General features: G+C 46.5%; 1 protein-coding gene across 3 annotated transcripts in view; it reads right to left on the reverse strand.

Annotated features, from left to right (window-relative positions):
• ITGAL (integrin subunit alpha L) overlaps positions 1–14,539 on the reverse strand; it is an 80,103-nt gene that overhangs the window by 40,840 nt on the left and 24,724 nt on the right. For 2 of the 3 annotated variants that reach the window (XM_061590405.1, XM_061590407.1), the window contains 9 exons: positions 13,973–14,103; positions 12,613–12,758; positions 11,565–11,712; positions 8,990–9,140; positions 8,032–8,099; positions 7,310–7,442; positions 5,485–5,633; positions 3,614–3,751; positions 3,281–3,484 (listed from right to left, as the gene is read on the reverse strand). In XM_061590405.1, coding sequence (XP_061446389.1) covers positions 3,281–3,484; positions 3,614–3,751; positions 5,485–5,633; positions 7,310–7,442; positions 8,032–8,099; positions 8,990–9,140; positions 11,565–11,712; positions 12,613–12,758; positions 13,973–14,103 — 1,268 coding nt within the window. The remainder of the gene's footprint in view (positions 1–3,280; positions 3,485–3,613; positions 3,752–5,484; positions 5,634–7,309; positions 7,443–8,031; positions 8,100–8,989; positions 9,141–11,564; positions 11,713–12,612; positions 12,759–13,972; positions 14,104–14,539) is intronic. The other variant, XM_061590406.1, reaches the window with a different exon arrangement.

Below are 14,539 nucleotides of genomic sequence, written 5' to 3' on the forward strand. Positions count from 1 at the left end.
ATGGTAAAACGCATTCCGTGCCACCGAGGCCACTTGAGCCTCAAGAGACAAGGAAGGGTCAAAAAGAACCCCCAGACTACGAGCCTGTTCTTTTAGGGGGAGTGTAACCCCATCCAGAACAGGATGCACATCCACCATCTGAGCGGGGAAGGCGTTCACCATCAGTGTCTCAGTCTTGTCTGGATTGAGTCTCAGTTTATTAGCTCTCATCCAGTCCATTATCACGGTCAGGCAATGGTTCAGCACATCAACAGACTCACCTGAAGAAGATGAAAAGGAGAAATAGAGTTGCGTGTCATCAGCATACTGATGACAACGCACTCCAAAACTCCTGATGACCGCACCCAGAGGCTGCATGTAAATGTTAAAAAGCATGGGGGACAAAACCGACCCCTGAGGGACTCCACAATGGAGAGTCCAGGGTGTCGAGTAATGTTCCCCAAGCACTACCTTCTGGCGACGATCCGCGAAGTAGGAGCGGAACCACTGCCAAGCAGTACCCCCAACTCCGCAAGTTTCCCCAGAAGGATACCATGGTCGATGGTATCAAACGCCTCTGAGAGATCAAGGAGAATCAACAAAGTCACACTCCCCCTGTCCCTCTCCCGACAAAGGTCATCATACAGGGCGACCAAGGCTGTTTCAGTGCCAAAACCGGGCCTAAAACCGGATTGAAACGGATCCAGATAATCGGTTTCATCCAAGAGCACCTGGAGTCGGCTAGCAACCACCCGCTCCAAAACCTTGCCCAAAAAGGGGACATTCGCCACTGGTCTGTAGTTGTTCAAATTATCCGGGTCCAGGGAAGGTTTCTTTAATAGAGGTCTCACTATTGCCTCCTTGAGGCTACTTGGGACTACTCCCTCTCTCAAGGAGGCATTAACCACTTCCCTGGCGCAGCCGGTGGTTCCAGCCCTGCTAGCTTTCACTAGCCAAGATGGGCAAGGGTCCAGAACAGACGTGGTTGCCCGGACCATTCCAAGCACCTTGTCCACTTCCTCGAGCTGCACCAACTGAAACTCATCCAATAATAAAGAACAAGGCCGTGCTCCGGACAATTCACTGGATTAATCTGTCACAACATCAGAGTCTAAGTCCCTACGAATGCAAGCAATCTTGCTTTGAAAGTGCCCAGCAATTTCGTTGCAGCGGGCTTCAGATGTTTCTATAGTATTGAGTGGGCCAGAATGTAAAAGCCCCCGCACAACTTTAAAAAGCTCTGCTGGGCGGCATAAAGATGACCTAATAGAGGCAGCGAAGTAAAGTTTTTTCGCTGTCCTTACCGCTTTCATATACAACTTATTGGTGGCACTTACCAAAGCATGGTTATAATCGTTGGGAGTTCGCCTCCATCTGCACTCCAGCCTCCTCCTCTCTTGCTTCATCACTCTCAGCTCCGGGGTATACCACGGAGCTGTATGAGCTCTACATCGGAGGGGGCGCGCAGGAGCGATCGTGTCAACAGCCCGAGTCATCTCCGTATTCCACAGAGCGACCAGGGCCTCGACAGGAGCACCAGTCTTATCAGCCGGAAAATCTCCCAGAGCCCTCTGAAAACCAAGAGGATCCATCAGACTGTGGGAGCGGACCAACCTAATAGGTCCTCCACCTTTGCAGAGGGGAAGAGCTACTGTAAGCCTAAATCTCAACAAGCGGTGATCTGTCCATGACAATGGGGTAGATGAAAAACATCCCACCTCCAGATCACCATCTCCGTGACCAGTGGCGAAGATCAAATCAAGAGTATGTCCCGACACATGCGTTGGGCCAGTAGAAAATTGAGACAGCCCCATTGTTGTCATGGAGGCAGTGAAGTCCTGAGCTGCACCAGATAAGACAGCCTCGGCATGGACATTGAAATCCCCCAGTACCAAAAGTCTAGGGGATCTCAATAGTACCTCCGAGACTATCTCCGTCAGCTCAGCTAAGGAAGCTGTTGGGCAGCAAGGTGGACGGTACACCAACAGTATTCCTAGTCTGTCTCCCTGGCCCAATACAAGGTGGAGACACTCCAGACCAGTCGCCGCCTGGACAGGGTGCTGTGTGAGAGGAAAAGTACTCCTATAGACCACAGCAACTCCCCCGCCCCGGCCCTCAGATCTACCACAGTGCTGAACTGCATACCCAGGTGGGCAAAGCTGGGAAAGAGCAACTCCGCCTTGATCACCCACCCAGGTCTTGGTTATACACGCCAGGTCGGCACCCTCGTCCAGAATTAAATCATGGACGAGGGAGGTTGTATTATATACCGACCTGGCATTCAAGAGCAGCACTTGGAGATCCGAGAGCTGGCTGATAGGACAACCGGCAATCCTGTGGGTAAGAGGAGAACCAGAACAAGGCACAGACACAACTTGTCTGGGACGAGTTCCCCTTACCTGGCCAGTTCTCCTCCTAACACCATACCTCCCATTACCCGTCACTACGTTAATTGGGGCCCCCGAAAGTCCCCCCACGAAGGATGTAATCCTTGCTCCCAGGCACATAGTAAAAATACACGAATACACATACACAAAACAATCATACAAAACATTCACACCACACTAATCCACACACAATACACACAGAACGACAGCCAACATTAAAATTAATAATGTAATTGAGGGATGGGTTGTCCCACCCACTTGTCAAAGTTGGTCCATGGGGTGGAGCCAAAAACATTCCCCATCTAGAGGGCCACAGATTTCCCTCACGCATAGTCCTGTGGTTCCCAAGTTCCAATAGGTGAAGCACACTCTTTTCCTTCCGAATTAAAATTAGAGGTACACTTTGCTGTTGCACCCTCCCCCCCCCAACTGCTTTTAGAATGTGAACAATTATGAATTGCCCCACCTCCGTGGTCAGCGGAGGCTGGTAGCTCTGATGTCAGTGGGGAAGTGAATCCGCTCTCGGTTTTAGTATGAACTTTGAAGGAGCTGCCCCACTGACATTGGAGCCACCCATCTCCACAGTCCATAGTTCTGGGAGTCACTGTTCTGTGCAGGTCTCAGAGCATGTACTGAAAATAGCTCATTGGTGGGTGGTTGCCTTGGGCTCACAAAAGCCTTTCATTATTAATTGATTTTGTTTTGTCATTATTTCAAACTTTTAATGGTTTAAATTGTTTTTATGTACTGTATTTTATTTTGTCAAGTTGCTTTGAGACTTTTTTTTATCATATAAAGCGACTGACTGATGAAATAAATAAATAAATAAATAACACTTTATTTCCTGTAGCAAACTAGAAGCGTTCTCATGGCATACTGACATGGACATTACAGCTACTGTCCTGTTTTGTTACCTGGCTGTACTGCATACGCAGGGTCTTCCCCTGTCCATTGAAGATGTAGACAGCTCCCTTCCCCCCATCTTCCGAGGGGGCTCCTACAGCCACATCCATCAGTCCATCCCCATTGATATCTGCCAGGTCCGTAATGGCTGCTCCAAACCTGCCCAAGGGGTATCCTGGATCCCCGATAAGCTCCCCACAGGGGACAAGGTTATCCTGGAAGGAGAGGTGTCCTTGAAAAGCTGTTCCCTTTCGGAATCATCAATTCCATGATGCAACATGGGGTTCTTGTGGGCACAGAGAATGCAGAGAGCTCTGCCCATTCTCTTTGCCCAGTTTGCTCACCTCTTCCCAGGTGTACACATAAACCCGACCCCCTCTTGTCTCAGTGAAATGCTGATGAGCCCCAACAAGGAGCAGGTCTGCCTCATCATTGACGTCTACATCCATGGAGCAAAGCACCGCCCCAAAATATGACCCAATCTGCAAAAGAAATATTAAAAGGTGCAGGGTGAACAGGGTGGCCCTTGCACAGGGTCATCTCAAGGTGTAATAATACTTCAGATTGGTACAGAATTTTCAAGCATTCAAAGAGCTTTAGTTGCATTAGTAATCCTTCAACAACCCTGTAAGCTAAATCAGTATTATCATCATCACATACTGCACACCCATATTGTAGATGGGGAGACTGAGGCAGAAAGAGAGTGGCTTGCCTATGGCCATCTAGTGGCCCAGGTGCCTAGAATTGTACTGGCTGCCAATCAGCTGCCGAAGTAGGTTCAAGGTGCTGATATTGGTATACAAAGCCCTATACAGCTTCAGACCAGGATACCCATGCACCCACCCCAACATGCCCAACCAATCCCTGGGTTCTGCAGGGCATCATCATCATCGTCATTATTAATTGATTAATTAATTAATTAATTTTATATCACACCCTTTCTCCCAGGGCATCCTCCCAGGATAGCATCCTATCAAGAGGTCCATGCCACACAATGTTGGAATCAGGCCTTTATTATGGCAGCATCTACCCTTTGGAAGTCTCTAGCATTATATGTTAGACAGGCACCTTCTCTATTGTCTTTACGGCACCTTCTAAAGATGTTCCTCTCTCAACAAGCCTTCTAAATGGAGATCTTTATCCGTTAGTATCTGTATTTGATTTGAGTTGATTATATCTACGTGCTATTGTTGTTATTATTGATAAGTCACAGACATTATCAGGGAAGAATGCAAAAAGACAATACCTCTAGTTAAAAAGAGAGAAAGACCTCAATGGATGACTGAAGAAACTCTTAAAATGGTTAAAGAGAGAAGGAAAGCAAAAGCAAAAGGAGACAGAAAAACAGAAGTCTAAATGCAACAATACAGCGACTTGTAGGTAGGGACAAAGAGAACTATTACAATAGTTATTGTATAGAAATAGAAGAGGACAACAAAAAGGGAAGAACAAGAGCCCTATTCCAAAAGATTAAGGGAAATTTAAACCACAAGTAGGGATGTTGAATAATCAACAGGGGAACACACTGACTGACCAAGATGAAATAAAAGGAAGATGAAAGCAATACACTGAAGAACTCTATAAAAGAGATGCAAGGATGACAGATTCATTCACGGAGGAACCATATGATGAAGTACCAGAAATTTTAGAATGTGAGGTAAAAGCTGCACTTAAAATACTTGGAAGAAGCAAATCACCACCCCCACCTGCAAGCCCACTCGCTCCCTTGCTTGCCCCCCTGCCTGCCTGCTCGCTTGTTCGCTCGTTCGCCCTCTGCCCCCGCTGGCTCCTTCACTTGCCTTCCCCCTGCCTGTTCACCGTCCCTCACCAGCTCACTCACTCGCCCTCTCCCCCAGCTCGCTCGCCCTCTCCCCGGCCTGGACCCCTGCTCGCTCACTCGCCCATGCCCCCACGCCTGCTCGCTCGCTCACCCGCCCGACCTCCCACTCTTCCACCTGCCTGGTAGGTAGGTAGGTAGGTAGGTAGGTGGGGTGTGTATGCATGCGGGTGCCAGGACTCACGCCAAGCTGGTGCCCAAGGGCCTCGGCACACCTGGGGCCAGCCCTGTCTCCACCTACTGTTTGGGCTCCCTGCCTTCTACCGTACCAATCCCAATGGGCACCAGCCACCACTGCCATCATCATCCCTAGGGATCAAAGTTGACCAGAATGTCCAGAAAGCCACCCACCACTACCAGAAGTCTCATTTTCTTCACCTGCTCTCCTGGAATCTCCTGCTTCAATGTCCAGTTAGTAGTGCTAGGGTTGACCTCAAATATGAGGACTCTTCCAACATGTTGGTATCGAGGGGCACCAACAGCATAGACCTCTCTCTGTTGACGCTGTACGAATTTCAGTGCATACCCTGAAAAAAAATGGGGAAAAATAATCATGTGGAGATACCAAAAGAAAAGAAGGTAAAAGCTGGGTGAATTTCTGCACACACACACAAGGTTGCCCTTTTTGAATTTTGCAACACAGAGAACTAGAAACTTGCTCAGAGCTCTCATAAATCTAATATTGAAAATGGATCCACCAGAGCAAGCCCAGCATCCCTAAGCCAAGTTCTGCTTTCAATATGTGAGTGCCAAGAGGAATATAACTTTTTCCTGAGTGGTTTAACAGTCAGTCCTCTTTCTAGAGAATGCTGAGAATTGTAGCTCTGTGAGGAAAAGAGGGGTCTCCTAACAACTCTCAGCACCCTTCACAAACTACCCTTCCCAGGATTCTTTGGGGGAAGACATGACTATTTAAAGTGGAATAACAGCGGAATAAATGCCTTTCGTGAACGTGGCCCAAGAGTCTCAGAGGAGAAGAAACTGGTAGTCAAACACCACTTCCCTCCAGCGCAGGCCAAAAGGGGCTCAAGGTTTGCCCCACCCCACTTTCTCACAAAAGAACAATTCTGTATTCCTCCCTTCCTCTTCCATTTACCCAACTTCCCCTTGGCTATCAGTTAAATCGAGATTAACCCTTAATTATCAGTAAAAGCCTGAGGCATTCTACATTGAAATGCTTGTTTCTCCTTCACCACTGTAACTGCGTGTGTTTACATGCTGTAAGAAATTAATGTGTTTCCAAGTGGTTTCAACCTATAATGACATCAAGCGATTGACAGGAGGGCAGCCCTGCTCACCTGTCAAACTTGGGGGCTTGTGGAGATAAGGATTGGGCATGCCAGGTTGATTAGGTTCTCTGTCCTTAGGATGGAAGGATGAAAATCAGGTTGGCTTGCAACTAGGGCTGGTGCCAGATGGCGGCCAGTTTGGGCTTCAGCTCAGGGTCCCTGCAGCACAGATATGCCCCTGAAGGACACCTCCTTACGATGGGAGGGTGGCACTCCCGTTCTGTGATCTGTGGCAGCATCAGATCCTGCAATCCGACTCTGCAGCAGATCGCAGAGAGGGAGCTCCCAGGCACCCCCAATACAGACAGTGTGGGCTTCAATAAGCCTTCACTCACACCCCACCTACCTCACCCTTTAGTGTGAATATCATGTGCACTATGTGGGCATGTCATTCACATGACACAAGAGGTAGGTGGGGCATGTGGGCGGGCCTATTAGCCCTGCACCGCCTGTATGGGGGGTGTTGGGCTATGGTGCCACAGGCCAGGGGCAGACTGGTACCCCAGGGCCCAGTTATATCTGGCACCGGCCCTGCTTGCAACTTGTGAGAGCCAGTGTGGTAAGGTGGTTAGAGTGTCAGACTAGGACCTGGGAGACCAGGGTTCAAATCCCTGCTCTGCCATGAAACTTGGGCCAGTCATTGCTTTGCAGTCTAATCTACCTCACAGGGTTGTTGTGAGGATAAAATGGAGAGGGGAAGAATCATATACACCACCTTGAGCTCCTTGGAGGAAAAGTAGGATATAAAATGTAGGCACAACTGCCCCATAGGATAGATGGCTATATACAGCCCTGTTCTGTTAAAACACATACAACATGTACGTGCTGTCAGCAGCACTCAGCTGAAAAGAAAGGTCCAGATAATGGGGGTGATGGAGCAGAGGCTTGGCGGAGTGCAGAGCTTCCCTACTCACCTAAGTAGGCTCCTTCCATCTCCTTCCTGATCAAAGGGGTGGTGATGAACCTTTCACCAGCCAAACCCTTCTGCTGCTCTAGCAGTCCCCCTGCCCAGTTGTCAGCACCCACAGCACCCAGGACCATCCGTCCCTGCCAGAGAGAGAGAGAGAGAAAGAAGGTTTACGAAAACAAGGCTTAGAATAGGGGTGGGGAACCTTAGGCCCTTCTGATGTTGCTGAACTACAACTCCCATCAGCCCTAGCAAGCATGGCCAACAGCCAGAGATGATGGGAGTTGTAGTTCAGCAGCATTGGGAGGGCCAAAGGTTCCCCACACCTGGCTTAGAAGGCTCATTTTCAAGAAGCCTTCTAAGCAGAGATTTTTATCTCAGAATTGAAATTGTTTTTATATGTTCAATTGTTTTAATTGTTATTATATATGCAATTGTTTTCCACATGCTTTTATTTTACTGTAAAATCACTCTGAGATGCTTCATAGGAAGCAATTCATAAACGGAATAAATAAAAACTGCAAGGTCAGCCTGCAGGCTTAATCCTATACACAAATTGCCAGAGAGTAAGTCCCAATAAGTTCAATAGGACTTACTTCCAAGTAGACATGTACAGGTTACATTTCATTTATTTCTTTAAGAAATTTACACCCCACTTTTCAATATATATCTCAAAGCAGATTGCTCTGGGAGACATTTTAATCCACAACACTTACAATTCTGGCTCACCTGGGATATGTCTGCACTGAGTCCACTTGATGACAACTCCAGATGGAATGAGCCACTATCACTGGTACCTGCAAATGTACACAAATTTGGGGGACAGGAGAGAGAGAGAGAGAGAGAGATGTCTTTGTATAAACTTTCCACTGCAGACTATGCTGCTTCAAATGAAAAAAAAATTGTGTGGGGTATAGGAAACTGGGCAGTGGAGTTGCAAAGAGCTAACCAAATTGAGTAGAACGTGGCTAACCGCCACTGCTTTATGTAGATTGGGGGAGTGCCTCTGAGCATGTTCAAAGTGCACTTACTTCACTGTCAAATTTCCCCACCTAGCGCACAACTGAAATACGAAGGGGTGTGCAAGTGTGTGTAGAAACTAGCCTCCCATGCAAAGCTACATTTTACATTAGTTGCCCCGTCCACTTTCCCTTCTGGGTCTGGCTACTACTGGCATGCGGCCCTTGAACGGTTGCCCAGATGGGAAAGTGGTGCTTGAACTGACAGTCTCCCCACTCCTGGTCTGCCAGATATGCCCCTAGGGTTGGCGGCACCACCTGCACCAAAGCTTTAGGCAGTGCCATACTATGCATGTGCCAGAAGGTTAGACCATAGAGGGAAAGCCCCATAGACGGTGCCAGATTTATGCACAAGCTATGTAAAATATAGTCTAGGGCCTCCAATTATGAAGCACCTCTAAATAAATAAATAAATACTAAATTTCAAGTTTTACATTCTTTGTGAAAAATAACAGAATCGTACACCTTTTTTTGGTGACGTTATGGGGCCTCTTAAACTTGATATAGTCTAGGGCCTCAGGATGCCTTAATCTGGCCTTGCCCAGAGAGGTTCCAGATTGGCCAGCTCCTTGCTGGTGAGCTTTGAACACACTTTAAAACTCAATTTCCCTTCCCTTCCCTTCCTTCTCTCCCACTTCAAGAGTAAATACACGCGCACAAATTGACACCTTCGATCGCATAGATCTTAGACTGGAGATCGTTGAAGCTGTCTTTGAGCTCCTCAAAACTGGCAAGGACCTTCACAAACTGCTCTGTGGGTTCAGAAGCCAATCGCTGGAGCTTGTTTTGGGATTCAGGTGAGTTAAAATGCAACCCGATCTAGGGAAACAAGGAAGGACCAGGTGAGTCAGGCAGAGGCAGGACTTTGGAGGGTTCTATATTCAGCTGTGGGAAGGGAGCCAGTGGAGCCAGAAAAGCCCAAAACAGGTTGGGGGGACAGCTGTGATGGTGGAGAGAATAAGGACTCTAAAGCAGATAGTATGGTCCTGCTTATTTCACCAAGAGGTGAGAAGTCCTGGGTCTTTACTGTTGTTATGTGCCTTCGAGATGATTATGACTTATAGCGACCCTATGAATCAGTGACCTCCAACAGCATCTGTCATGAACCACCCTGTTCAGATCTTGTAAGTCCAGGTCTGTGCCTTCCTTTATGGAATCAATCCATCTCTTGTTTGGCCTTCCTCTTTTTCTACTCCCTTCTGTTTTTCCCAGCATTATTATCTTTTCTAATGAATCATGTCTTCTCATTATGTGTCCAAAGTATGATAACCTCATTTTCATCATTTTAGTTTCTAGTGACAGTTCTGGTTTAATCTGGGTCTTTACTACAGGCTTCCATTTCTTTCAGCAAGAGAAGTCTAGGTAATATTTAGGTTGTATACAATGTTATACACTCCGAGTAGTAGACCCATTAAAATTAATGGCCATGACTAACTTAGTCCATTAATTTCTATGGGTCTCCTGTGAGTAGAGCGTAGTTATACTACCCATTGGTTTATCATCTGGATTAAAATCATTCTCTCTCTCTCTCTCCCTCCCCCTCCCTCCCTTTCTCTCTCCCTCCCTCCCTTTCTCTCTCTCTCTCTCACACACACACATACCAGCAGCAAATAGCATTCAGTTTTTTTAGGCAGAGGAATCTTTTTTAAAAAAACAAGAAAATAGTGCAGAGAGAGAAGGCTATGCACACACACACACACACAGTATCACGATCCTAATCAAAATTTATTTCCCCCTGTCAGATACAGGCAACAGGTTTAAATAATAACAATTAAGAAAAACACACAGGAGATCTTGTTCTTGGGTTTCTGTGCCATGCTTGGTTTGGCCTTTAATGCACTGCTGTTAATTCATTTGGGAGAGAGGTCAGCCTGATCTGCAGCTATCTAGCCTTAGGGTCCTCACCCGCCTCCTGCTCCTTGGGGCAATTGTCTACACAATGTTCATGGCTTCCTCTTCTCTACATCACCCTTGACCAACCTGGTGCCCTCCAGATATTTTGGAGTACTACTTCCATCACACCAAGCCAGCACAGCCCTGTGGAGTGGGGCTGATGGGAGTTGTAGTCTATAACCAGGTCAGTGAAGGATGCTCTACATCAGAGGTAGCAAACATGGTGCCCTCCAGATGTTACTGAACTCCATCATCCCTGACCTTTGGCCATGCTGGCTGGGAGGCCTGATGGAGTTGACTCTGTATGATCACAAACATCTTTGACTGTAAGTAAGGAAGCTCGAGGATTTCGTGAGGTCCACATTTTGATACAGACCAAACCAATATCCTGTTGGTAGGATATCACAGTTCTCTGAATTTTGCAATGCAGACATCTGTTCAACAATTGTAGAAAAACATGCAAAATACATTGAAATGCCAACAAATGCCCAAAATGGGTACAATGTGTGCGTGCATGTAAGACACATGTTTTAAATGTACGTTTGTATGACATTTGCATTAAAAAAAAACACTGTTTGATATGGAAATAGGATGGAATGGATTAATAGCTGTGACATATGGAAAACAGAACAGAATGGAAACATACTGATTCCTCCCTCCCTCATTGTATGGTCTGGGACAGTGGTGGGAAACTGGGTCTCCCCCCATCCCCACCCCATAGTGCTTTACATAGGACTTTGCAGGCACCGACACTCAGCTGATTGGGGGTGCCTGAAACCTCCTTTTCAGCTGAGCCAGGTTTTTACATGCCCCACGTATGGCAGCAGGTGGGTGTGGCTGGTGCAAAATGGTCTGGCAGACCAAAAATGGGAAGGCCTGGTGGGCCTAACTAGGCCTGTGGACTGGAGATTCCCCACCCCTGTCTATGAGCTTGATGCTGGAGACAGCAGTTTATATATTTAAATATATAAAGTTATATATTTGCAGAAGCTGCCAGTGTGGTGGCGCTGAACTGCAGAGCCGCTATCCTGGCTCCGGCTTCACTGCGTGCTACCTCGACGGGGCTGGGGTGGGGCAGACCAGTGATGAGGCTGAGGCTGTGGAGTGGATACACCAGCACAGCCAATCCAGAATTCTTGCTGGTACATACACACAGCCCTGGCCTCACCGCCACCCTGCTCACCTCAGCCCTGTCCAAGTAAGCTGCAGCAACGCAGGCGTCAGGAGGGGGCTCCACGGCTCTGCCCCACCATGCCGGCTGATATTGTATATTTGGGGGGGGGTTATAGGTCTCCGGGAACTTAAATGCTGTCCTGCAAGCTGGGGAGATGCAACTCCTGGATACTTTACCCCAATGATGAGGCGTAAAATTCCCTTTTTCTTAGCGACTTCTATGATTCTGTAGCTGTCTCTGTCTGTGGCGTCTCCATCTGTGATGATGATGATCACTTTGTTTGCTTCTCTCCGCATGCCGCGTTCAGGAATGAAAACGTCTTCCCTGCCATCAGCAAACAGGGGAATAGTTATGTGGACCATGATTTATATGATTGAGCTACTATACTGTTCTCATTAGAGGCTGGTTCAGTCATGCATCTACTATATATTTTGGAAAGTTGTTCATCTGCTTTTTATGCATTTGGATACCTCTTAAGATATCATAACCACATTTTGCATGGTGGTTCCTGAGATCAAGGAGCTGGTTTTCATCTATGTTTGGATACATTTTGAATCAAGATGACAGGCTGAACCTTGCAAAACTGCACTGATTTTAACCACTGATTTAAATACTGCACTGATTTTATTTTCTTAGAATTCCCTAGCAAAGCCTGGTGTAAGACTGCTTGTATTCTGCACCCTAACAGCAAATACATGTAGATTTTATATAGCCAAAATGTTACAATCCATGGACAAGAGGAAGGTATCAGTAGGTTCAGGGAACCCCAAGATATCTGAGGGACCTAAGGTAAAGGGAGAGGAACTCAAAAAAAGCCCAGTAAGGACTGAGTGTTGGCATGATATGCTGCCTGACTATTGGGGTGGTGGGGGACAGAAACCCAGGGGGAGTGGAAATGGAATATCCTGGAAGAAGGCATGGCTGGCTGGCTGGCACTTTGAACAGAAGCACTCCACACTGCAACACTTCCCAATGTATGTTCTATTACTCAGTGTGTGAGCACTTGATGAGCCACAGCTTCATGTGTCAACTGAGCAGGTACACAAGTTCCTTCCTACTAGTCAACTTTTGCTATCGTGACTGAGCTATATGGTGGCTTCTTGGTTTATATCTCTTACCAAAGGACATATAACCCTTAATCTCTGAATTGTTAGAGAACCCACTCCTTCCTCCCAAAGTGCTCCCATTCCTGATCCAGCTTCCACTGAAAGCAAAACTACTCACACTACACATTTGATGGCCCCGAAGGTCCCCGTAATGCCTTTCTTGTGTCTCACATTCTGCAAGAGCTCTTGAGGGTTGGGATTGCGAGTGTAATTGTTAAAATCAAATTCGATTGTGGCGTCCGTTGAAAACTGCACGGCAGCAAACTGGAGCGGTAGGAAGGGAAAACAGAAGCAGCCTTAAAGGTGTTGTGGCAAAGTTCTAATGCCAAAGAAACTACCCCTTTTTGCCCAGGCTGAGGGAAGAAGGTAGTACTAAGGATCATAGACAGTGGCCTGGTTCACATAATGCTAAGCCATAGTTTGTTTAAGCCACGGTTTATGTAACAAACCATGAGTTGTCCCACAGATGATAAAACAAGCCATGGCTTGTTTCTCCAAAGTTTCGCTTGTCTTCCAACTGCTCTTACCTGATGACTATGTCAGTTGGCGAGTGTTTGAGATGAGGTGGCCAAGCAAAGAAAATTGCTAAGTTCACATGCAACATCAAACTATAGTTAAAACAAACCAAGATTCATAAGCCAATAACAGACAATGACTTCAAATTGTGGTTTGTTGGAATTATGTGAACCACAATTAAGCTGCTGGGCAGCATTCACACATAACACGTGTAAACCATGGTTTAATAAACCAAGACTTAGTGTTATGTGTGAACTAGGCCAGTGAGAATACAGCAACCACCAGAGCCTTGGGAGAACAACATCAGTCTGGGAAAGACCTAGAGCGACGTGCATGTTTGGCAAAATCACATAGTATAATGTTACCAATACTGTACCAATTTATAGTGCAGATCTGTGTGTGCGGGGGTGTTGTCACATGTTCGAATGCTTCCTTGTGCTAAAAACAAAAAACTCACATGTAGAAACCCAGCACACAAGGGAGGAAGCTTTCATCATATCCTATATTGGGAGTGCAAGGTTTCTACATGTGGAGTTATTCATTTTTAAAATGTGATCCTGCTCCCCACCTGCAGTCTGAAAGGAAACAGTCCAAGATGACATCTAACATGTGGTTTTGTGAAATGTGTAGACCAGAGGCTCTAGGATGTAGATGTTTTTCATGCACTTGTTCAGCTGGGATAAGTGGCCAGGATAGTCGAACAGTTTCCTGCAGGAGAAAAAGCTGTGTACACAGGGACCTTTGCTAAATGGGCCTTACTTCTGATTAAACATTATAGAAGGATCTTGGCCATGGGGAAGGGAATTGCTGGATTATATAGTGCTACATTAAATTTAATTTTTGTATCCAGCTGATTGTGGAAATGAAATGCATCAGCAGCACTAAAAGGCTTTACTGTGGAAACAACTCTGGTTTCTCAAGGCCTTGGGCAGTGAGCCCTATGTCTGACAAGTACATCTTACGTGTATGGTGCTGTTGTGTAGTTCCTTCATCACACTGATCATAAACTCCTTAATGGTATTGAAATCACTAGTTTTCATGCTTTCTGACCCATCAAAGAGAAACACCAGATCCACGTTCCCTTTCAGGCATTCTGTGAGATGGAGAGATTGGAAAAGTTACATCCTAGATGGAAATAAGGGCAGGGAGGCAAGAGTTGGGATCCTTGGGCAGTCTAGTAAGAGAGCAGGTAACTGAGTCAAAACAGAAGAGGAAGTTCCTTGTGGAAGAGGTGCCTACACTGTTCAAACAGGAACATTAATAAACAGGGAACATTTCTTACGTCCACCCAAGAAAGGCTAGGAAGAGCTTGAGGTATTGAGCCTAGCTTTAAGGAACTTTGCAAAAAGCATTCCTAAGAAACAATGCTCAGATTTTGAACACACTCACACACAAACAAGCTTCTTGGGAATCATCTCTCATCTAGGTTTCCAACCTTTGCTTAACCTTAGAATTTCCCATGTGAAGGTTTCACAAGCTGCACCCTCCCCTCCTCATTGGGTGATTTGCCTGAATCTATGAGTTTTATC

The sequence above is a fragment of the Rhineura floridana genome, chromosome 11 (genome assembly GCF_030035675.1).
Source record: "Rhineura floridana isolate rRhiFlo1 chromosome 11, rRhiFlo1.hap2, whole genome shotgun sequence".
Classification (NCBI taxonomy): Eukaryota; Metazoa; Chordata; class Lepidosauria; order Squamata; family Rhineuridae; genus Rhineura; species Rhineura floridana.